The sequence below is a fragment of the Lycium barbarum genome, chromosome 2, assembly GCF_019175385.1.
Source record: "Lycium barbarum isolate Lr01 chromosome 2, ASM1917538v2, whole genome shotgun sequence".
Lineage (NCBI taxonomy): Eukaryota > Viridiplantae > Streptophyta > Magnoliopsida > Solanales > Solanaceae > Lycium > Lycium barbarum.
In genome coordinates, this window is record NC_083338.1 from 149,554,550 (window position 1) to 149,578,232 (window position 23,683).

Here is a 23,683-nt window from a genome sequence, read left to right on the forward strand (position 1 = left end):
TTATTGGAACTTTGAGAGATTTCTAGGTGCTTATATTGCTATATGAGGTTGTTGGTATTGTTGTTGTTGGTATTTTGATTGATGTTTGGCTAAGTTGGAATTTCGAGGATTGTTAAGTTTACAGGGGAAATGCTGCCCAATTTTCTCTAGAATTTATGAACGCGTTCTTATAGTCGATTAACTAATGTTAATACAAATTCTCCCGTGAAGGTAACGACGTGACATTGGGGGAGGGCAAGTGAACGATAACATAGCTAAACGACAAAGGTATGTGAGGCTAGTCCTTTATTTCTAATGGCATGAATCCTATAGCATAAGTTATTTTCCTCTTCATGAGTTCCTATTTTCCGGAAAGCTAGAAGCCTAAGTCCATAAATGTCTATATAAGATAAGAGATAAGAGATATGATATGATGATGCCATATTGATAATGATGCTATTTATTTCTTACACTCACCTTATGTACTAATTCCTTCAAGGTGAGGCAGAATGTCAATAATTGCTCCATAATGAAATCGGGGGATCACGACCTTACGCCACCCCGACAGAGTACAGTTGATCTTGAGTCTTATTCATGTACTATGATAAGCATATTATTACAAGTATTTTTTTTATGAACATATCATGATCATATTACACCGCGCCTAGTTGGCCGGGCAGTTACCGCCAAGGCGGGCAGCTATACGGATACACCATGACCTTTTGGCATGGGCAGACACCACTAGTGGGCGGCATGAGATGGTACCCCGGACGCGGGAGGCCTGGACGCGGGAGGCCTGGACGCGGGCTAATGTTATTGATTATCACACCGTTCCGATATGGACGGGCAGCTTGCATATTATGCATATATGAGATTATGATGAGTATGAGTAAGACAGCATGCATTACTTCTTTTATGATTGTCATTCAGATTTAGATGTTTCATATTGATGTTCACATTATATTAACACTGTCTTTCTTTATTATTTATGCCTCTCATACTCAGTACAATGTTCGTACTGACGTCCGTTTTCTTTGGACGCTGTGTTCATGCCCACAGGTAGACAGGGAGGTGAGCTTGGTCCAGACCCTTAGTAGCTGTCAGCTGACTGAGAGCACTTCATTGTCCGGAGGTGCTTATGATTCTTCTTTTGGTATATATGCATATTTTGGGCACGACGGAGTCTTGTGCCGTCTATATGTTTAGTATGTCAGTAGAGGCTCGTAGATACGCAGTGTGGGTCAGATGGTCTCACAAGATGTTATTATTATGTATATATTATTTTGATGACCGAGAGGCAAATGTATGTAAGTATTTATGTTTCTATATAAAATATGATTTTCCTACAATTCGTGTATAAAATTGGTAAAAGGGCATTAAATGAGTAAGATGAGTATTAGAATGAGTGGTGCTCGGTGGCTAGCCCCGGGTACCCGTCACAGCCCCTAGCTGGGTCGTGACAAAAGTGGTATCAGAGCAGTTTAGTCCTAGGAAGTGTCTACGAGCCGTGTCTAGTAGAGTCTTATTTATGGTGTGTTGCGCGCCACATTTATAAACAGGAAGCTACAGGACATTTAGGATGTTACCTCTCCTTCTTACTCTAGATCGTGCGATAGAGCTAAAAGATAGGAAATGATATCCCTTATATGCTGATCTTTGATTTCAGCAGGAGAGTGGTGTCGACATGAGAGGGTAAATAATGCTACTGGAAGTTACAGAGTCTAATATTTCATTGAGGTTATGTATCAGAATTTGTATATACAGAATGGAAAACTAGTTATCATCAAGGTAAGTTACTGTAAGTATAGTAAGAAAAAAAAATGGATTGAATATATATATATGTATTGTTGATAAGTTCAGTTATAAGGTGCCCACAGAAGAAGCTAAAGGAATCAGTAACGGTAAGCAGAATATATGTTAGATATGGTATGAATGTTGCAGGTATGATTGAAATACAGCCAAAGATTAAAAGGAAAAAAAAAACAGAAAAGTATAACAGGTACAGTTTGAGTTGGACATACGAGGTAAGTTCATTATTTCCATACAGTTGTTGATATTGGGAGCCCTGTGTGGCTATGATATGCTATATATACATATATATATATTGGCCCTGTGAGGCATTGTTGGTATTTGCTGCGTGCAGGTTTTGGGATACTAAGAAATACAGAGGAAACTCTGCCGAAATTTTCCTAGAATCCAAAGGAGATAAGATATAAGCTTGTAATATGTCCTAACAAGAAAAGATGATGTGCAAAAGAGTAATGGCAGAATGAGATTAAGCTAGGAGTATCGTTAATGACTACAAGAGTTGAGTTAGATACTATTGAATTGATAGTAATGGCAGTTATAAGAGTGGCATTGATACGGTAAAGAGAAATGATAGAGTGAACAAAGGAGATTAGTAGCACTAAAACATGACATGGAGGAGAAAGTGTAACTCTAAAAGAGTACGATACTGGAGTAGCGATTGGATGTATAAGCACGAGTAAAAATACGATAAGTTTATTAGCAAAATAAAATAACAGCATCATGGAGATAGAGATACGAATATGAAGGGCTATAATGAATGTGAACACATTGCTGAAATGACTTATGTGGTAAGTGAAATAGGGATATATGAAGTAAAGATTTGAAGGTGAGACGAGGGATTTGAGAATGGTACGAGTAGAACCCTAAAAGGGGGGAAACGAGTAAAGATAATATAAGTATAGAGATTGAAATGATGGACTCCAAGATGTGACAGATATAGACTCTAAAACAAAGAGTGAGAGTTGTGCAGAAATAAGTCTAATGATGGGTAAATGAGTACGATTAGGAATATGAATACGAATGTAGATACTTGTATATGTATAGAAATGTATGTACACGAATCATGCAAGAATGATTGTGTAACTTGCAAGTATTTATGCGTCGCCGATGAAACCAAGTGGGTACTCAAAAAGAGGAGTAAGAGGTAAGCACGAATAGTGTGGTCATGGTACTCCGAGTCAGTTAAAGGAAAATATATGGCGAAATTTCGTAGAAACCCGAATAGTTTAACATTCGAGGACGAATGTTCCCAAGGGGGGAAGAATGTTACACCTCAGAAAAAAAATTGAGTCCATGAAATAATTCTGCGGGTGAACAGTAGACGCGGATGAACAGTAGACGCGGAGGAACAGTACCGATGAACAGTAAAAATCAGAAACTAAAAAAACGAAAAAAATTTGATTTTTTTTCATTTTCTACCCCTCTCTCTCACTCTAAACTCTCTCTAAACCCTCCCAAAACCCTCCTAAAAGCTCTCTAAATCTTTCAAGTTGAACTCCTCCAAATCAAAGCAAGATTTCATCTTAGGAAATTGGAAACTAGTTAGGAAAGGATTATAGTATTTGGTGCTTGATGTGTGGCTGATTATTGAAGCTTGGAGCTAGGATTTTAGTTGAGTTTTCTGGGCAATAAGGTATGTAATATACTCTATTCTTGTTAATTAAGTTATTCATGGGAGAATTCCTTAGTTTAAAGTGAAGGGAATTATGTTATGAAGTCATAGATTAGTTGGTTCATATGATTGCCTTGAGGGTTGTTTTTTTATTGGAACTTTGAGAGATTTCTAGGTGCTTATATTGCTATATGAGGTTGTTGGTATTGTTGTTGTTGGTATTTTGATTGATGTTTGGCTAAGTTGGAATTTCGAGGATTGTTAAGTTTACAGGGGAAATGCTGCCCAATTTTCTCTAGAATTTACGACGCGTTCTTATAGTCGATTAACTAATGTTAATACAAATTCTCCCGTGAAGGTAACGACGTGACATTAGGGGAGGGCAAGTGAACGATAACATAGCTAAACGACAAAGGTATGTGAGGCTAGTCCTTTATTTCTAATGGCATGAATCCTATAGCATAAGTTCTTTTCCTCTTCATGAGTTCCTATTTTCCGGAAAGCTAGAAGCCTAAGTCCATAAATGTCTATATAAGATAAGAGATAAGAGATATGATATGATGATGCCATATTGATAATGATGCTATTTATTTCTTACACTCACCTTATGTACTAATTCCTTCAAGGTGAGGCAGAATGTCAATAATTGCTCCATAATGAAATCGGGGGATCACGACCTTACGCCACCCCGACAGAGTACAGTTGATCTTGAGTCTTATTCATGTACTATGATAAGCATATTATTACAAGTATTTTTTTTTATGAACATATCATGATCATATTACACCGCGCCTAGTTGGCCGGGCAGTTACCGCCAAGGCGGGCAGCTATACGGATACACCATGACCTTTTGGCATGGGCAGACACCACTAGTGGGCGGCATGAGATGGTACCCCGGACGCGGGAGGCCTGGACGCGGGCTAATGTTATTGATTATCACACCGTTCCGATATGGACGGGCAGCTTGCATATTATGCATATATGAGATTATGATGAGTATGAGTAAGACAGCATGCATTACTTCTTTTATGATTGTCATTCAGATTTAGATGTTTCATATTAATGTTCACATTATATTAACACTGTCTTTCTTTATTATTTATGCCTCTCATACTCAGTACAATGTTCGTACTGACGTCCGTTTTCTTTGGAGGCTGTGTTCATGCCCACAGGTAGACAGGGAGGTGAGCTTGGTCCAGACCCTTAGTAGCTGTCAGCTGACTGAGAGCACTCCATTGTCCGGAGGTGCTTATGATTCTTCTTTTGGTATATATGCATATTTTGGGCACGACGGAGTCTTGTGTCGTCTATATGTTTAGTATGTCAGTAGAGGCTCGTAGATACGCAGTGTGGGTCAGATGGTCTCACAAGATGTTATTATTATGTATATATTATTTTGATGACCGAGAGGCAAATGTATATAAGTATTTATGTTTCTATATAAAATATGATTTTCCTACAATTCGTGTATAAAATTGGTAAAAGGGCATTAAATGAGTAAGATGAGTATTAGAATGAGTGGTGCTCGGTGGCTAGCCCCGGGTACCCGTCACGGCCCCTAGGTGGGTCGTGACAATAATAACCAGGAGTTACCTGCGAACTCCGGACAAGAGTACATTGGCTAAAGCCGTACATCACATGTCAGGGTTTCGGTCCCCACAATTGGGTCAATAATCATTAAAATCTGTCTCGGGATAGATAAAATATCTCCCGTTTAGTAGTCGGAACAATAACCATGAGTTCCCTTGACTTACCGTACGGGAATAAGACAAACAGAACAATAAGAGAGGCATCGGGGATAGCGGGCCCACCTCGGGCCAAGTCGAGGCGGCGGACAAGAATCACGCCCATTTGACTCTACGGAGTCATCCAGGAAAGTTTTAGAACGATCGGGTTACATTTGTAAACGTTTTGGAAGTCCAACCACTTTTCTAGTAAACTGCACCTTTTATAATTCAATTCTATTGAATGAATAGTAACGAAAACTAATCTCGGGTTACGATGAGCAGGATGGTCCCCGAGGCCGAAATCTCAACCTAGTAGACCTAGGGCATGCCAAAGAAGGAAAGGATAAGCTTTACATACCTTTCGCGCTACTCACGCTTGTCCAAACTCAATCTCCGTTTCGCCCAAAACCTACAAATGGTCATTTTTACCAATTGTTAACTATAAGGCTTTTGGTATTCAATCTTTAACTCATCACTTGTCTACAAAAATTTGGGCAGCATTTCCCCTATAAACTCGTCTATCCGAATTTCCAATTACTCTCCTGTTGACACAGAAATACCAACAATAACATATGGACACAACCATATCTTCAATTCTTTTATTTCAACAAGAACAACAACATATCAAAACAGCCCCCAACTGTAACATAACGATGCCCGAAATTCTAACGAACACTTGCAATACACCAAGCAGCCCATATGCACTTCTTATACCTTATTTCATGCAATATTTTCAGAAAATTTCAGGGAAATACAACAGCAGCCACTCGACACCACATCATCTACTCATGTGCAATAAAACCACATTATTATCTCTATAATCCTTACAACAACCCACAACAATTTAACTCCAACTCTAACCATTAAATTCCTTCACTCTCCTCACATATCCATGATTACAACAACCAAAATATTAATTCAAATCAGTCCATCAATTTCAATTAAAACAGCCCCTCACCCATAAATTTCAACAAAACAACAAACGAGTTTATAATGTTGTTTTCTCCGTTCTAATTCGTTAAAACTCTAAATAAACACTTTAATAACATAAAAGGAATTTTATAAATACCTTATCAGAAGCTCCACCACGAAAATTTCATCCCCCAAGACCAATATTTATCTCAAATTGAAGGCAACGCAACGTACAACGTTTTTCTCTTCATGAGCTTCGGGATTCGGAGCTCGAATTTTGATCAAAATGACTTCCTTAGCCTAGGATCTCTCTCTCTCTCTCTCTCTCTCTCTAATGTTTTTGGAGGATATTAGCTGAAAATGATCAGCCCTCAAGTGAATTTGCCATATATATTATCGTTAATGGGCCTCATGGGCCGAAACATTAGTGTTTGGGTCGGGTCCAAACTTGCTGCCCTGCCAGCCCAAATTGCATCGTCCATATTTCCTTATCCAAATATCATTTTGACGAGCGGTTTGTTGCGTTGGAAACTAGACTCGATGAACTTCATTTTAGGCTTTTGAAACACCTTAAAACTCCTCATATACTAGGAGATATGCCCCCAACAATATGGGCTAAAAATCTGGTCCGAGATTTTACTGAAGTTGTTCCGATTCATTTTGTTTAGATTCGTTTATCTTCTAATCCTCTTCCAACTCTCATGTAACCTCTTATACATACATATACATACCCATATACATACATAACAATCCATACACGTCTCGAAGGGTTCGGAGAATCACCATAACCTTAAACGTAACTGGAGAACTTACGAAGCTTCGACGAAACTCCAATCGCAAAAATATATTCATATCTTTTATCCATCTTCTATATCATTACTAATAATCTGAAATACTTTAAAAGGGCACTCACATTACCTCATATACGCTCATAACGCGATTTCAAATCCTTTAGGTTACGATGTCACCTCGGGATACTTAAGGCAACCATATATATAACGATATTCTTACTAACTCGATTAACTTTCCTTGAACTTTCTTAACTCATTCTTTCTTGTCTTAATTAAAATAGCACAGACTCTTACGGGGTGTAACATACCCCCACCCTTATCCCACCTACCCCTCAACCACCCCCACTCACTACCTACTTATTTTTTAAAGTTCCTATTTTATTATTTACCTGAGTTTTATTAATACATATATAAACTAATTTCTAATTAAGAGTTAAGGGTATTTTAGTAAACTTACAAATTATTATACTGTACCACACAGTCAAACCAAACAGTACAAATGTTATTAAACCACAACAAATGATACAGTCTATCCAAACATTATGTTCATTAATGCAGTATAATACAATACAATATCATACTGTACATTAATGAACCACGGGAAACAACCATCCAAACAGAGGGTAAGGGGTCGTTTGGTAGTGAGTTATGCAGGTATTAAATTCTGGATAAGTAATACTACGTTTGGTAGCTGGTTATGAGGTAAGTTATTTATGTATAAAATTAATATGGTGTTTGGTTTGCAATTTAGAAACTCACATAACTAATACATGAGTGAATATATACATTATTTTATGCTGGACAAAAGGTGAAATAGCTAGGGCAATTTGTAGGATTGCCCTTCGCAGGGGGTGGTCTTTAATTTTTACCTCTCAAAATGGTGATCTTTAACTTTTGGCCTTCGGGCAGAATTTGGGCCTTACAAGCAGAATTTGCACATGGGAAGAATTTGCAAGTTTCTGCCTTAAGACAGAATTTTGCCCTTGTAAATTCTGCCTTGCATGGACAGATTAGCAGAATTTTGCAACTTCTGCCTTGCGATTTTTTTTTTATTGAGCTGGAGTTCGAATCCACAACCTCGGGATATTAGGCGAAGGACAAAACTTAAAGACCATCAATTTGAAGAGCAAAAATCAAAGACCACCCCAAATGAAGGCCAATCTGCGCAAAAAAAAAAATAGCTAATACATGTTTGGGAAAATTCTAATAAGAATACTTTTTTTGGCGCGGATTGGCCTTCATTTGGGGTGGTCTTTAATTTTTGACCTTCAAATTGACGTTCTTTAAGTTTTGCCCTTCACCTAATACCCCGAGGTTGTGAATTCGAACCCAGCTCAGTAAAAAAAAAAAATCGCAAGGCAGAATTCTGCCCCAAATACTGCCTGAAGGGCAAAAGTTGAAGACCATAAATTTAGGGGTAAAAATTAATTACCACCCCAGCGGAGGGCAATCCTGCAAATTGCCTGTAGTGATTTGGAGTTGGGATTTCCAAATAGACCAACGCATTAGTAACTAATTACTTATTCATGAAGAATCAAGCGATGTGAGTGGATTTACAATATCCTATAAATTTATCCAAATTCGTTTACTCTTAATTTCTTCAATTACAAGCTCGAACTAATCTTCAATTTAACAAGACAGTTTATTTAAGCATCAATTGCAATTGCAACTTTTTAAAGTAACAGCCAGGACAAGAAATGTTCAAAAGTTGTTCAAACTCTTAACGTGGTTGACGTATTATTATTCCTTATTTTGTTCATTGGAGCAGGTAGAACTAGAACTGAAACCAGAAACACTTAATAAAAGAGACATTAATTTCCTATAAGGTATATATAAAAATGAGTTGACCACATTGCAATTTACTATTGAAAAGCATACTACTTACTATCATTAGAGGATTTGGTAATAGAGGCCTAGTTAGTTGATTTGGTCACATAAACTCCCTATAAATATTTGCATGCAGTTGTAAATTAAATTCATCATACAAGAATTTGATTTTTAATTTCTCAGTAACCATTATGGCTTCTCTTTTTGGACTAGTAATGTTCTTTTTATCTTGTGCCATATTCCAAGCCTTTCCAGTTTCCAGTTTTACTAGTAATGGTCTATTTCCAGAGTTGTACCAGATCTCATGTCCTCAAGCAAATGAAATTGTAATGTCTGTTTTAGAAGAGGCCATTGCTAAAGATCCAAGAATGGCTGCTTCTTTGCTGAGACTTCACTTCCATGACTGCTTTGTCCAGGTATAAAATTAACCTTTATACACAGTTTAAAGGAAGGCTCAAACATACTCTCTACTGACTACTATGTGAAAGCTTCTAAGTTTATACTCCATTATACTTCGGTGTCATTCATATCCTTGCCATTAGTAATTTGTCTCATAGTCCCCCCTGATGCGAACCACTACTAAAAAACTTGAATTTTCGATGAAAGTTCCCGTTAGAATGCCGTGGACTCTGTCAGAAATATGGCATTTCTGTCATGTTTCTAACGAGCCAATTTCCAACGGATTCCATCGGTAATTCACGTATTCTAGTAGTGTAACAGAGCTCCAATCTGAAGTATACAAAGTGATTTTAAACCATAGTCTAAAGTAGAGAAGTCGAAAATTTTGACCTTTTTTCGTGAAGTATCCTGATCCCATCTAATCTACATTGGAGCTCTGTTAAAGTCAAATTGCAAATACGAGATAAATTGCTAATGACAAGGATATGAATAACTCCAAAATTAACGACCTACAAAATTGAGACGTTTCATATAGTAAGACGGTAAATTTGGACCTTTTCTCTCTATAGAATAATCAGGTGCTAAATTTGGCAAAATTTTCAATAATTTCTTTTACTTGTGTTGTAGGGATGTGATGCATCCATATTATTGGATAAGAGTAGTGCATTCAAAAGTGAAAAGGATAGTGGACCAAACAAGAATTCTTTGAGGGGATTTGAAGTGATCGATGAGATCAAAGCTAAATTAGAACAAGTTTGTCCTCACACCGTCTCTTGTGCTGACATTCTAGCCCTTGCTGCTCGTGACTCTGTCGTCCTAGTAAGCACCTAAACTCCAAAATTTCTTTCTCAATTAATCTTAAAATAGATGCATGAAAACGATTGTAACCTATGGTGCTTGGACTCTTCAAAATTGTCGACGGATGTGTGGCAGATCCTCCAAAACTAATGTATTTTGGAGGTTCTTACACTGGTACGACAACATTTTTGGAAAGCTAGAGCAACATAGACTGCAACCATTTCTAGTCTTGGAGCAAAATTTCTACAAAGATTTATCTAGATAGTACTAGAATGTTACTTGTTATAGAGATAAAATTTAGTTTAGATAAGTACTAGTCAGCTGATGATTTCTGCTAAGAGTGTTGCTTAATGTGGTGGAGCAGAGTGGTGGACCATATTGGGAAGTGCCACTAGGAAGAAGGGACTCAAAAACTGCAAATTTCAAGAAAGCAAATGTAAACATCCCTCCACCAAATTCAACAATCCAAAACCTCATAACACTCTTTGACAAACAAGACCTTAATGTAGAAGACCTTGTTGCACTTTCTGGTAAGCTATTTTAATTTGTCCTGCAAAAAACACTTCTTTAATCAGCAAATAACTTGTGTTTGATGCGACGAAGTGATTTTCCAAAAAATAATCTTTCATAAGAAAGTCATTTGATTTTTTGGTGCTTAGTAGATAGTCAAAAAAAGACTTCCCTCACTTATGAAGGGAAGTCATTTTTCTTACAACTATCTCAAATATTAACTTCATACTACTTGCTCAAACTTAGACATTACTCTTTCTGGTCGGTGATGAGTACTTACATTTTTAGGTTTTGACACATACATCAAGAAAACTACTCGATAACATTAATTAAGAGGGTTATTTGACTAAACTATCCTAATCTACTCATAGGAAAATGTAAAGAAATATTGAAAGACTATTAGAAATTTGTTCAGACCATTTATCATACACGGTTAATTTGAAAGGAAAATTTAATGCCTTTTTGATTTTTTAAAATAGACCAAATTTTAAAGGCTAGAAAATTACTTATTGTGGATCCGATGGAGTATTATGCAATTTGTAGTACTCAATAATTTCAACAAAACACTCATCAATTTGGAAATATTATTATCAATCTTTAATATATATTTTTCTGAAATATTTTCCACTCATCAACAAACACCGATATGACTTTCGTCGTACCAAACATACTCACATTTGGTAGTTTTTTTTAACCCGATATGTTAACAGGAGGGCACACCATAGGGATGGCAAGATGTGTGTCATTTAGGCAAAGGCTATACAATCAAAATGGTGACAATTTGCCAGATGCAACTCTAGAAAAAACTTACTACAATGGTTTAAAATCAATTTGTCCAACAAGTGGTGGAGACAATAATATTTCTCCTCTAGATGTTGCATCACCAGTCAGATTTGATAACACATACTTCAAATTATTGCTATGGGGCAAAGGTCTTTTGAACTCAGATGAAGTGCTTCTTACTGGGAATGTAAAAACGACTAAGGAATTGGTGAAGAGCTATGCTGAGAATGATGCACTTTTTTTCCAACAATTCGCTAAGTCTATGGTGAAAATGGGGAATATTAATCCTTTAACTGAGCTGAAGGGTGAAATTAGGAAGAATTGTCGCAGAGTTAACTGAATTTTCTAGTAATTAACTATGTATTAATAAATTGAATGATCATGTTTGATTCCTGAATTTTTCTTATGCATAAAGCTTTGATTAGTATTGATTATGGATTTGTAAGCTGTTTATTGTTGTAAAATATCAGAGTCCGAAGCCTAAAGGGTATAAAAATACACGGTATTTACCAAAATGGAATGACCAAAAATTTATATACCAAAAGGGGTATATCGTGGGCTGATCCACGATATACCCCAAAAAAAAAATTCATCTGACAACCAAGTCAACGAAAAATTAAAATAAAAATAAAAATTTAATTGTATAATGTGGACTGATCCACGTTATACAATATAAATTGTATAACGTGGATCAGTCCACGTTATACAATTTAAAAAAAATTCCAGCGTTTTACAAAATAGGAGTCCGGAACCAAAATGCCCGAAGTGTTTTTTCCATACTTAATTTGACTAACGATTAGTCGTTTGTCAAGACTCCGAAACATCAATATTTTATCTAGAACCTGATATAATTTTCTGCGTACAATAATGTAGGCCCAATACATCAAGGATACGTAGACGTTCGGATAATCATTTTAGGGGTTGAAAAGGTGCCCGAAGTAAGTTTTGTTTGAAAAAACTTAGTGATTTTTCCATACTTTGACCAACGATTAGTCGTGTGTCAAGACTCCGAAATGTCAATATTTTATATAGAACCTGATATTTTTTTCTGCGTACAATAATGTAGGCTCAATACATCAAGGATACGTAGACATTCGGATCGTCATTTTAGGGGTTGAAAAGGTGTCCGAAGTAAGTTTTGTTTGAAAACTAGTTGTAAAGTGGTCAAACTTTAGATGGTCATAACTTTGCGCTCGGACGTCCTTTTTACGCGTTTTTTTTTTTGAACTTGCATATTTTTTCGAGATCTACGCGGCCGAGCCTATTTTTGAAAAAACACCTTTTATCCCATTCAATTTCAATTTTCCCCCAAATTGGCATGAAATTTTCAGATTTATGTACTTATAAGATGATGATACGCAATAGATTTCAACGTAAAAATCCCGGGGTAATGTAGCTGTGAATGTCAATTTCACTTCTTTGGTTTCAATTTTTGAAAATAAAGCTGACTAATTTTCTCGACATATAAAGTTGACTAAAATAACCTTATAGTCAAACACTAAGTTTTTTCAAACAAAACTTACTTCGGCTTCTGGAGCGCGGACTACAACTAGAAGGAGGAATGAAGTGTAGTACGTACAAGCAAACAGGTCATAAAAGAATCGCTGCCCCGACAGAAATCAGTAGTTGTTGTTGCTTGTTGGTTTTTATGTTTTTTCTTAAGTTGTACGATCGTTGTTTCCTTATGTAATCTTCCAAGAATATATAACATGTCTTGTACCGTTTAAGAGTTAGTATGTAATTTAACATTTACTACTCAGTTAATGTGTGACGTTTATTTAACTTATATTTTATTTTTTATTTCTGTTCGCATATATAACACATTTAATTATTGCATGTGTTAAAATATTTATTTGAGTTAATCATGCTTTAAAAAATAAAAAAATCAATAAATTTTTTTTATTAAAAACATAACCGAATATGATTTAAATTTAGGCAACGTCTTACCAATTATTTGTTAAACGGGATAAAAATTTTAATTGTATAACGTGGACTGATCCACGTTATACAATTTATATTGTATAATGTGGATCAGTCCACGTTATACAATTTTTTTTTTTTTTTTTTCGTTGACTTGGTTGTCAGATGAAATTTTTTTTTGGGGTATATCGTGGATCAGCCCACGATATACCCCTTTTGGTATATAAATTTTTGGTCATTCCGTTTTGATAAATACCGTGTATTTTTATACTCTTTAGGCTCCGGACTCTAAAATATCATATGTTAAGAAGTTCGTATGTTTTTTAATTTTGTACTCTTATAAATGAAAAAGACTTACTCCCTCCGAGGAAACCTTTTTTCATAAGATATGAAAGGGGAAATTGATTTTTCATCATCAAAAGACCCCTAATAACTTAATGTGGCTTAAGCGGGGCGGATACTATCCAGTAAGGCTCGAATCACTTACTATAAACAAATATCCCCTTCAGCGGCTTGATTAGGAAGCAATTTTGCATGTCAAGTTATTTTCACTATATATTATTTTAAATAGGCTTAATGCATATGCGGCCCCCTAAACTTGCTCTTTTTTTTTATTTTGGCACCTCAACTAAGTGTTGTTTCTATTGAACTCCTGAACTCGTTCTCAAGTGTGTCTATCAAACACAATTCGACTTACATAGCATATATGGTGAGTTTGCATTATCCAATGCATCAAAAGACATCTCAACTTCTTGAAGAAAATCGCTACCAACTTCTTATTTAGTTTAGGGCTTGTTAATTTTAGATGTGTAATTGCAGCAACAAAAACTTGTATAATTGACTGCTTTGAATATGTTTTTGGTGTTATTGAAGTACGCTAACTAGTGGTGTAATGTGGATGACTTATATTTGTTTGGAGCTCAATTAGACCAATCTAATATAGTTCACTTAGTATTATCACGTTGCTTTATGGTATAGACGGATTGATTTTGCTGTTGCATTTTTGAAATTTTCATATGATTTTGCTGGTGCATTTTTGATATTGACACACTATTTATGCTATGTAAGTCGGATTGTGTTTGATAGACACACTTGAGGACGAATTCAATGGTTCAATAGGAACAACACTTAGTTGAGGTATCAAAATGGATAAAAAGGGCAAGTGTAGGGGCTCGCATATGCATTAAGCCATTTAAATACTAATCATCAAACGATCTTTTCCGGTTAAAAAAATGATCTATCGATACCATCATCATATATTGTGCTACCATCATCAATTACTTTCATCATTGGCCACTTATACAACTTGTCACCACTAGTAACCAGCTCTATCGCCAGCCTCCAGAGTATAATCACATCCAACGTAATTCTATCGGTTACCTCCATCCTCAATTTCCACAGTCAACTAACTCTACCACCAAATCACAGTCGTCAACAATCATTGCACTACCGCCAACAACCACCACGAGCACTAGTCACTGGACTCACTACTATTAGCCATCATTGTACATCTATTACTTTTGGCGACTACGGCAAAACCACCACTAACCGCCATTGCACAAGCATTATCGCCTTCTTTCTCCACCAACTACGACCACAACTAGCCTCTATCCTTTTTTTAATTTTTTTTTTTTTTGTTAATTACATAGGGGCTAGGGGAAGGGAAAATGGCAGAGGGAATTACGACGTGGAGATTCGAACCCTCACCAATAAAGTGAAAGTTCAGGTAGTCAACCAACTGAGCTAATAAATTCCCTACCTCATAACCTCGGGGACTAACTTTTTGAGCATAGTTCATCGAAGAAACAACTTATATCACACCATGTAAATTAATAATTTCTTTCATATTTTTTGGATATAATATTTATTATTGTTAATTTATTCGAATTTCTATATTTATTAGTTTTAGAATAAAGATAAATAATACGTGTCTAGATGCTAATACAAACAAACAATACTTGTTATACAATTTCCAAATTCAAATTTAATATTTTAATATTCAGACGTGTATTCAAATTCATAAAATCTTAATCTTAACAAAAATAATCGAGCCCTTATTATCATTTCTGGAAACAGGGAATTAACTTGTGGTCACGCTCTAGGCATAGTTAATGATAAACTGAAAATGCACACATAAAGTTGCTCCATTCGTTGGGACGTTTCTTTCTAGTTAATTAAATCAATTCATGTAGTCATCTTCTTTAACCTAATTTTAAAAGGAATAAGAAACGACGATGCTTTTGGTAAAGCATAAAAGGTTAGCATTTGTTTTGACATAAATTCTTATGGGCAATTTGCAGGATTGTCCTTCACTGGGGTGGTCTATTTGGAAATCCCAACTCCAAATCACTACGGGCAATTTACAGGATTGCCCTTCACTAGGGGTGGTCTTTAATTTTTGTCCCTCAAATCAGTGGTCCTTAATTTTTGTCCTTCGCTACAAGCCTCTTGGTTTCAAGTTTGAACCCCCGCTCAATCAAAAAATTTTAAAAAAAAAAACGCAAGGCATAAGTAGGATTCGCAGGGCATAAGTTGGGTTTCAAACTCTGCCTTAAGGCAAAAAAAATATATATATATATTTTGCTGAAATTTTACAAACATCTGCCTTAAGTCCTAACTTTGGGCAAAAGTTAGGCCTTTAGTCTAACTTTGGGTAAAAGTTTGCCTTAAGGCATAAGTTGGATCCAACTTATGGCTTGCATTTTTTTATTTTTTTTACTGAGCCTGGGTTCGAACCCAGAATCTCTGGGTGTTAAGCGAAAGACAAATATTAAAGACCACCAATTTGAGGGATAAAAATTAAAGACCACCCCAAAAGAAGGTCAATCCGCGCAAAAAAATGAATCTCTACTACATAAGTCTTATTTCAAAATAGGGTTATCACATAAAGTAACAGTTTGTTTACTGATTTGAATGGTGCTCCTCCTCAACCATATTGGACATAGTTGACATTGCTCCACGTCAACCAAAAAGAAAGCAACTTAGATCAATTTCTTAACATTTTCTAGATTCTAAAATACAAAAAAAAATTGCAAACACTAATAACGGTAAGAATAATATAATGGGAAGTCTAAAAAGAATGTTATTACTCTCTAACTAGCAAATATGTCATCTCGTAGGGAGCCGGAAAGTATCATCTTTATCGAATGCCAATAGATACCTTTGGTAGCTGAGAATGCAAGTCGGATTTTCGAAAGGCAACATCAAGTACAAGGAAAAAAGAAAACTATGAATTGTGTTCCTCACAATCTCTCTCTACCCACCGCTCTTTGCCTTATACAATTAAGTCAGTTGAGCTCTTTCAGCTCCTAGATGCTCTTGCTATCTAAAAGCTAGGAGCAGCTACAAGCCTGGACTGATCAAGAAGAAAATCATCCAGATCTATGTCGTATATTAACAACTTATGATTTCGGGAGTCATCCATTACAAAAAGGCCTTTCTAAGTGAATATGTGGACTACACTGATGATCTAGAGAAATGTGTGGTTTCTGAATCACAAGATAAGACGTCATAATTTCAAGAAAGTTAGGATCAACAATATCATTTCTGATTATGTTGCTTCATTTAAGTTCCATCACATACAAAATAGAAATAGCGAGTAAACTTACCAACATATAAATCTATGACATGACTAAAAAACTCCTAAAAGATTAGGAGCTAAAGTAAATGTACTAACATGACTTAGACACAAAAGAAAGCTACTGCAAGTTAAATCCTCTTACTGATAAAAAATGCAAACATTCTCATACAGCTCACAAGGCAAACCAGGTCAAACTGCACATGTCCCGCAATCAACTTTTTAGGAATATTAGGTCAATTTGTACAATGGGAAGAAGGAAAAGTCTTACAAAGTAGTTACATGTGACGAGATATTTCTATGTACAGAAGCAGCAGTTAGTGAGAACAGAAGTACAGAGAATGTACACCAAGTCCAGCACAAATTCCTTTGAACAAGCATGTAGCTTTTTCTTCAGTCAAAGGGCTGCTGATGTGAGGAGATAGATGACTTCTAATGATTCTTGTTTACTGCTGTTATGAATATTTGTGAGAAGCCACAATCTGGAGATTCTTGTGTGTTTCACATGCAATCTACAGAAGCTTCAATTTATGCTGGCCATAAATCATAAATCATGTGCTTGTGTCACCCTTTCAAGAATATGTATTTTGGTGAGTTGAAGCAATTATGATACACACATTTGCCTCATCGGAGTTAGAAGCCTTGCAAATCGGAGGGGAACATGTGCTCTCACCAGAGTTCCTTTCTCGGTGTATTCCTATAAAATCAAAAAGAAAAAAATGATGAAAAATCTGTCTCTATAATCTGGGATAGTAGGTAATGTTAGTATCATTTTGTCAAAACTATCTCCATAATCCATATTGCTTAAATCAATGCAGGAAATAAAAGCAGAAAATAGATCTGTCACTATCGGTATGCCTGTCTTTCTCATGTAGTACATGGCTATTGGCACACAAATCCTCCAATTCTTAACTAGAATTCTAGAGCTCATATTCTAGAACGCTATGGAGTGAGTTCATGGTGATACAACAGCCATGCCTCAATCCCAAGCTAGTTTCGTGGTGATATTATCGAAAAAATACCAACTACTTCATGAACAAGGATACTTTCAAATTTCAGCATAAGTGAGTAGAAATCCACTTAGAGAACAGCTTTGGGATGGGGTAGCGACTCGTCACTTTCACTTCCCTTAAAGTTTATAGAAGTGAAAGAAAGAGATAAAGAGTGTGTGGGGAACAAAATGACTAATACTTTTGAATTACTAAGAATATGCCGCTTACAGTTTTCTCAACCATTCCAACTTGATGTATCGTACTGAGGAGCTCCCCTTTATCAAATGGAATCAAAGCTTCCACCCATACCATTGCATCCTGCCAAAAAAAGAAAAGCTCTATCCATCAGAATGAAACCCTTAATATGATTACCCCTGGCAGCAATGTCTCTACCTTTTTCTTTTTGAGAAAATAAAGCGTCTCATATACCTTTAGTCTATTCTGGATTTCATTGCAGAAATCATCCAACCCTTCACCAGTTACAGCTGAAATGCAAACCACATCGTTTCTCGTCTTGGCTTCCAACTTGATTTTCTCAGGATCTCCAGCTTTATCAACCTGTCAAAAGATAGTTATCTGATTACAAAGTAATTTCAGTTTCACAAAGTCAGAATGATCACATACCAACAATCTTTATCAGCAAGCGGATATCTATTCTGGTAAATGGGAAAGAAATGGAAGATAATACCAGTTTCAGTTTATGCACACAAGACGCTCACCTGCGTTCAAAATCTAGACAATCTAGTTTAGCTAGGAAAAGCTTTATTTTTTCAATGTGCACTGAGGTCAGTGAGGAAAGGATAAAGAAAGCACATGCTAAAGGAAGGAAAAAGTTCAAAAAAATAAAACAACAAATCTTGTACATTAAGCATCACTAAACAGCAGCCGACAGACGATAAACCATCAACATTACCAGGGAAGGGTACAAAAAGGAAGGCTTGGAAAGATCATGATCAGCTGGAGGAAGAATAAGTCAATCAACAACAAGGTGGCTTAGGACAAAGGAAGTAGAGTGCTCACTGAAAATTACAGTATTCAAACTAAATGACATGCAACACTAATACCTTGTTCCACAGCATCAACCTTGGAATTGATGATGTATCAAGTTCTGAAAGAACTTTCTCCACAGCTTCTATTTGTTGCTCTGCTAGTGGGTGACTAAACAAGATGGCAAAAGAAGATAAGGACCTTATGTTGATCATTGTATTAAAAATTCACTCTTATCAAATGGATCAACTTTACCTGATGTCCACCACATGCACTAAAATTGAAGATTCAGCAATTTCTTCGAGTGTTGCCCTAAAGGCTGCAACCTATTGCAAGAAGATCATATAAAAAACCAATTCCATTATATCTTAACTTATTTAATGAGCCTATATTAAAATTTGTCTTTAGCAGGAAGATGTAAAAGATAAGCTAATCTGTTCAAAGTTGCAAAGGTGTTTACCAAAGTTGTCGGTAATTTTTGGATGAAGCCAACAGTATCTGTAAGCAGAAACTCCTTCCCATTCTTCATCTGGCTCCGAAGAGATTACAACAAGCACATGTTACAACCATATAGATAACTAGTTATACTGATAACGCAGATATAATCCAGATGTGCATAATTTTCAGCCAACGAGGAATCTATGTGTTTGCAAAGGGCCTCAATTATAGAAAACATGTCCAAGCAATGAGTTGAACTGTCATCAGGATTAATCCTCAGAAAATTATCCTGACCTGCACCCTTCTTGTAGTAGGATCAAGTGTAGCGAATAACCGGTCCTCCGCAAGAACATCAGCCCCAGTCAACCGGTTAAGAAGTGTACTTTTTCCGGCATTTGTGTATCCAACCTAAAGCAATAAGCACTTATATATCCATTCTCTTCAGCATGGTGTTCAAATATTCTACAGAAGACAAATTCCATACCAAAGATACAACAGGGACAGGTACAGAGACGCGACGGGTCCTGTACTGTTTTCTATGCTTCCGAACAGATTCTAGCTCTTTTTTAAGTACACCAATCTGCAAAAGATAAAAGCAAAATCTGAAGTTAGTCATAGAAAGGTGAAAAGGGGACCAAAAAAATGTCTCCCACATTTACACATTACTAACACGAAAGAAAGAGTAGAGAACACCAAAAACAAATGGAATAGAAAACTATGACAAAAGAGGGTTATAAATAAAAGGAAAAAAAGCAGGTTCATCCACTTTTACAGATGATTACCAATACGAGTTAGGAGCTCTGACAGAGTAGAAAGGCAATCATGACTGATTGTTTAATCTTAAAAGCAGGGTCATCACCAAGACACCCGATGCAACTAAGCCAAGGAATTTCACTAGTCATACGGGTCTCATTAAATTTTGGCGTGGTCAGATAAGCAACAAGAGGAAGAAAAGCAATACGAAGAGCTCAGTTCAGCATTAACACCTAGGTTTGCAACGGAAGGACTGGAGGACTAGATCTGTTCTCAATTAAAGTTTCGGCAGTGCATCAGCGAACTTTTAGTATCTCATCTCTATGAAATTTGGTGCGGTAGTGCTCGTGGGAACAATTTTGCTGTTGAAATTTTGGAAAATGCCAAAAGCATGCCATAGAAAGGCCACTAGAATATCACTAAAACCAGTAACGTTTGAAAGCTATCACAAGCAAAAATTCAGAGAACCAATGATCAAAATATTACTCTCACTACAATCCAACCTCTACAATTGTCCAGAAAATTAACAAATATAGAGGGTTAATATCTAGCTCTATTTCAATATGAACTGGACAAATAGCTGCTTACCAATACAGACATACATGATTTAATTTATGATGAATAAGTGAAAATCGCTTACTTGAGTACGCAAAATTCTCTTGTCTACTTCAATTTGTTTTTCACCCATCCCCTTGACCTGTCCTCCAGATTGACGCTCAAGGTGAGTCCACATACGGGTTAGCCGTGGTAATTGGTATTCCATTTGTGCCAATGATACCTGAAAAATTCAACTGGTTATGCAGAAGTGCAAAAACTTTCAGGATGCAATACCAATAATAAAAGTGGACTCGCCTGCAAAGATGCTTCACGGGTTGCTGCTCGCTGGTTGAAAATATCCAGTATGAGAGCAGTGCGATCACACACTCTAACAGCTCCACCAAAAGCCTTCTCCAAATTACGCAATTGTCTAAAAGAGCACCATTAAACAATCAGCCTATGGATTACCGCAGGTTGAATTTGCCCTTCTTTCAAGTTTCAAGTATAAAATTAGATGAAGCACTAACATTTAAAACAAAAGAAATCCAACACAAGTAGCCAGGGTGGATAAAAATCTGCATAAGACCGGACACATTGCAGTTGTTCTTCTTTTTTTTTTTTTTTTTTTTTTTTTTTTTGATAACCGTGGTGCCAGAACAGCTTGCGCGCACCTCAATTAATTCCACGGATACCTACTACCTCCCACAAGCAACAGGCACCAGGTAACTCTATCCACCAAGGCTAGGACAGATGGAAAGATATCACCTAGTATTTTGTCTCTACTGGGAATTGAACCTGAGACCTCATGGTTCTCAACCTCCTTCATTGACCACTAGGCCACACCCTTGGGTACTTTAAAGTAAATTAAAGATCAGAAAATTCTAGAATATAACAGCAATGTCCTTAGCAAGAATAGTACTCATGTAATGGGCAAAAATTTGCAGAGAAATACCCTGGTGAAAGTTCATCATCAAATATCACAGTCTCAACATCAAATGCACGAATCGCAGTTTTGATTTCTGCAACCTTTCCAGATCCGATGTAAGTCCTCGGATTAGGAGAAGATAGCCTAGAAGAAAAGAAAGAGTAAGCTGCATATAAATAAAACTTAAAATTCGAAAGAAATTTACCAGGAACTAAGGTTATACAAAACATCACCGGTATATTAGAAATGACTATAGTACCAATACTTACTTCTGATATGTAGAATCAACAACCAGTAGTCCAGCAGTATCAGCCAGCTGAGCCAATTCCTTGAGCGATTCCTCTATACCAAATGAATCTTCTGTATCACCCTTGCACGCAACACCCACTAGGTAGGCTTTCTCTTCAAAAACCTAAAGCAGCAGAAATTTGAGTTGAAGAATAGAAAAGTCGAATACAAGAAAAATTGGTTGGCATTGCTAAAATTGCTTTTTCTTATGGAAAATCAACAGAAGGAAGAATAAAAAGCAGATGCCGTATCAGAAAACCTACCCACGCCAATAAATACATGACATGCATCATTCTTTTCACTTAAACTTTTATGATATACCATGGTTAATTCTGCACATAATGTAACAATTAAAATTTAAAAAATAAAATCCGTTAATGCTTATTCACTTACTTTCATACTCCACATAAATCAGGTAGCATCACCTATGTTCTAAAAGTTATAATACTAACAAACTTCAAATGTTAGAATAAAGCACTTTAAAACTCATTTATAGGAAAGATATTTAAAAAAAAAACTCACTTTGGTTTGTGATTAATGTTCTTCCCCAAGTTAATTTAACTAAACTTGGTGTATCCAGCTGGTGGTGATAAGAAAATATTCTAAGTGAACTCAACATCTAAATACTAAAGCAGTAGATAATAGCAAAAGTAATACTATGCCTCAACCTGCTGATCATTACAACAACAACATACCTAGGATCTGGGGAGGAGGACAGGATGTACGCAGACCTTACCCCTATAGCTACCTACCCTACCTTAGATAAATAAAGCAATCGAAGTAACAGGTAGTAGTAAAATGAAGAGCCTGCTGATTATATGTAATTCCCTTTACTCAGAAAGCGGAAAGCAAAACGCAAAAAACAAAAGAATAAAGTCACCTCTCTTCCATTACGTAGGTTGAACCTACTATCATTATCATCTTGCTCATCCACTTTATCCTTGTTATCACTCTTACTTATCCAACTTTGAGCTTTTTCCTCATCCACAACACTAGTAACTCCATTGTCCACGTCACCAACCTCGTCAATTACCGGATTACGCACAAACGAACTGTCGTCCGGCGATAAAACTCCGATTCCTTCTCCCACGGCGCATCGTCCATTGAAACTGTACTTTGTCAAGGAAACGGGTCGGGTCCGGGTCTGAATCCATCGGAAATCGGGTTCGGGGAATAGAATGGATGGCTTCAAATTGGAACAGAAGAAGCATAAACTCATGATTAGACCGGTTTCCGTTTCGAAAATGGGTGTTTGTGGATATCATTATGCCAAGAGAATGACCAAAATGGTCCCTTATCTTTGGTTTAGGTTCAAACTAGTCACTTAAGTATCATCTGAGCAGCTTTTCGTCCTTCAAGTTTTTCAGAAGTAAGCACCTTTGATTTCCATAAGATAACTCCCTCCGTTTCAATTTATATGAACTCATTTGACTGGGCACGACATTTAAGAAAGATGGAAGACTTTTGAAACTTGTGGTTTAAAATAAGCCTTGAAAATTTGTGTGGCTGTAAATTATTCATAAAGTGAATTTGTTTCCAAATTAGGAAAGAGGTCATTCATTTTGGCACGGACTAAAAAGGAAATAGGTTCAAACAAATTGAAACAGAGGAAGTATTTACCAAACTCTATTAGTATTAATTTAAGCAAAACTGTGCAAAAAAGAAGAAGATATAACCAGAAACACCAGAATTTCATTAAAATCCCAGAAGCTGCAGTAAATAAAGTTACAGCCTACACAAAAATAGATAAAAGTAATAGAAATTACACCTCAAAAAATTATACTTCCAAATGTATGTTTTCATTGAATATTTTTTATTTTTATAGTATTGTTTAAATTTAATAATCAGAGTTTGGTAAACATCTTATGGATATCAAAATTACTCACTTTTAGCAAAGTTAAAGGATCAAAATTGCTCAGGTGATACTTAAGGGATTACTTTGAACCTACTGTAGATAAGGGACCATTTTTGTCATTTTCTCAGATTATGCGTATTTTAGTTTCACCTTTAATATCTTTTATCTTTCTAGAACTTTAATATCTTGAGTCGTATTTTTGTTCAAGTGAAAACGGATATTTTATTCTATTTTTGGTATTATTAATAATGACAAAAAATGGTT

The 23,683-nt window shown here is 36.1% G+C and overlaps 2 protein-coding genes across 2 annotated transcripts; one reads left to right on the plus strand and one right to left on the minus strand.

Annotated features, from left to right (window-relative positions):
* The first annotated feature begins 8,763 nt into the window (after nucleotides 1-8,763).
* On the plus strand, nucleotides 8,764-11,638 carry LOC132623692 (peroxidase 9). The gene is made up of 4 exons (XM_060338484.1): nucleotides 8,764-9,073; nucleotides 9,684-9,875; nucleotides 10,219-10,384; nucleotides 11,075-11,638. Exons 1-4 carry the CDS (start codon nucleotides 8,849-8,851, stop codon nucleotides 11,485-11,487), a joined length of 996 nt encoding a protein of 331 aa, XP_060194467.1. The 5' UTR covers nucleotides 8,764-8,848; the 3' UTR covers nucleotides 11,488-11,638.
* Nucleotides 11,639-16,766: 5,128 nt separating this feature from the next.
* LOC132628060 (uncharacterized) lies at nucleotides 16,767-22,812 on the minus strand. The gene is made up of 13 exons (XM_060343760.1): nucleotides 22,445-22,812; nucleotides 21,546-21,688; nucleotides 21,304-21,420; nucleotides 20,667-20,781; nucleotides 20,455-20,592; nucleotides 19,546-19,641; nucleotides 19,356-19,469; nucleotides 19,084-19,152; nucleotides 18,879-18,949; nucleotides 18,701-18,794; nucleotides 18,066-18,194; nucleotides 17,865-17,954; nucleotides 16,767-17,341 (listed from the first exon to the last, which is right to left on the minus strand). The coding sequence occupies exons 1-13, from the start codon at nucleotides 22,781-22,783 to the stop codon at nucleotides 17,249-17,251; spliced, it is 1,608 nt and encodes a 535-aa protein (XP_060199743.1). The 5' UTR covers nucleotides 22,784-22,812; the 3' UTR covers nucleotides 16,767-17,248.
* Nucleotides 22,813-23,683: the final 871 nt, after the last annotated feature.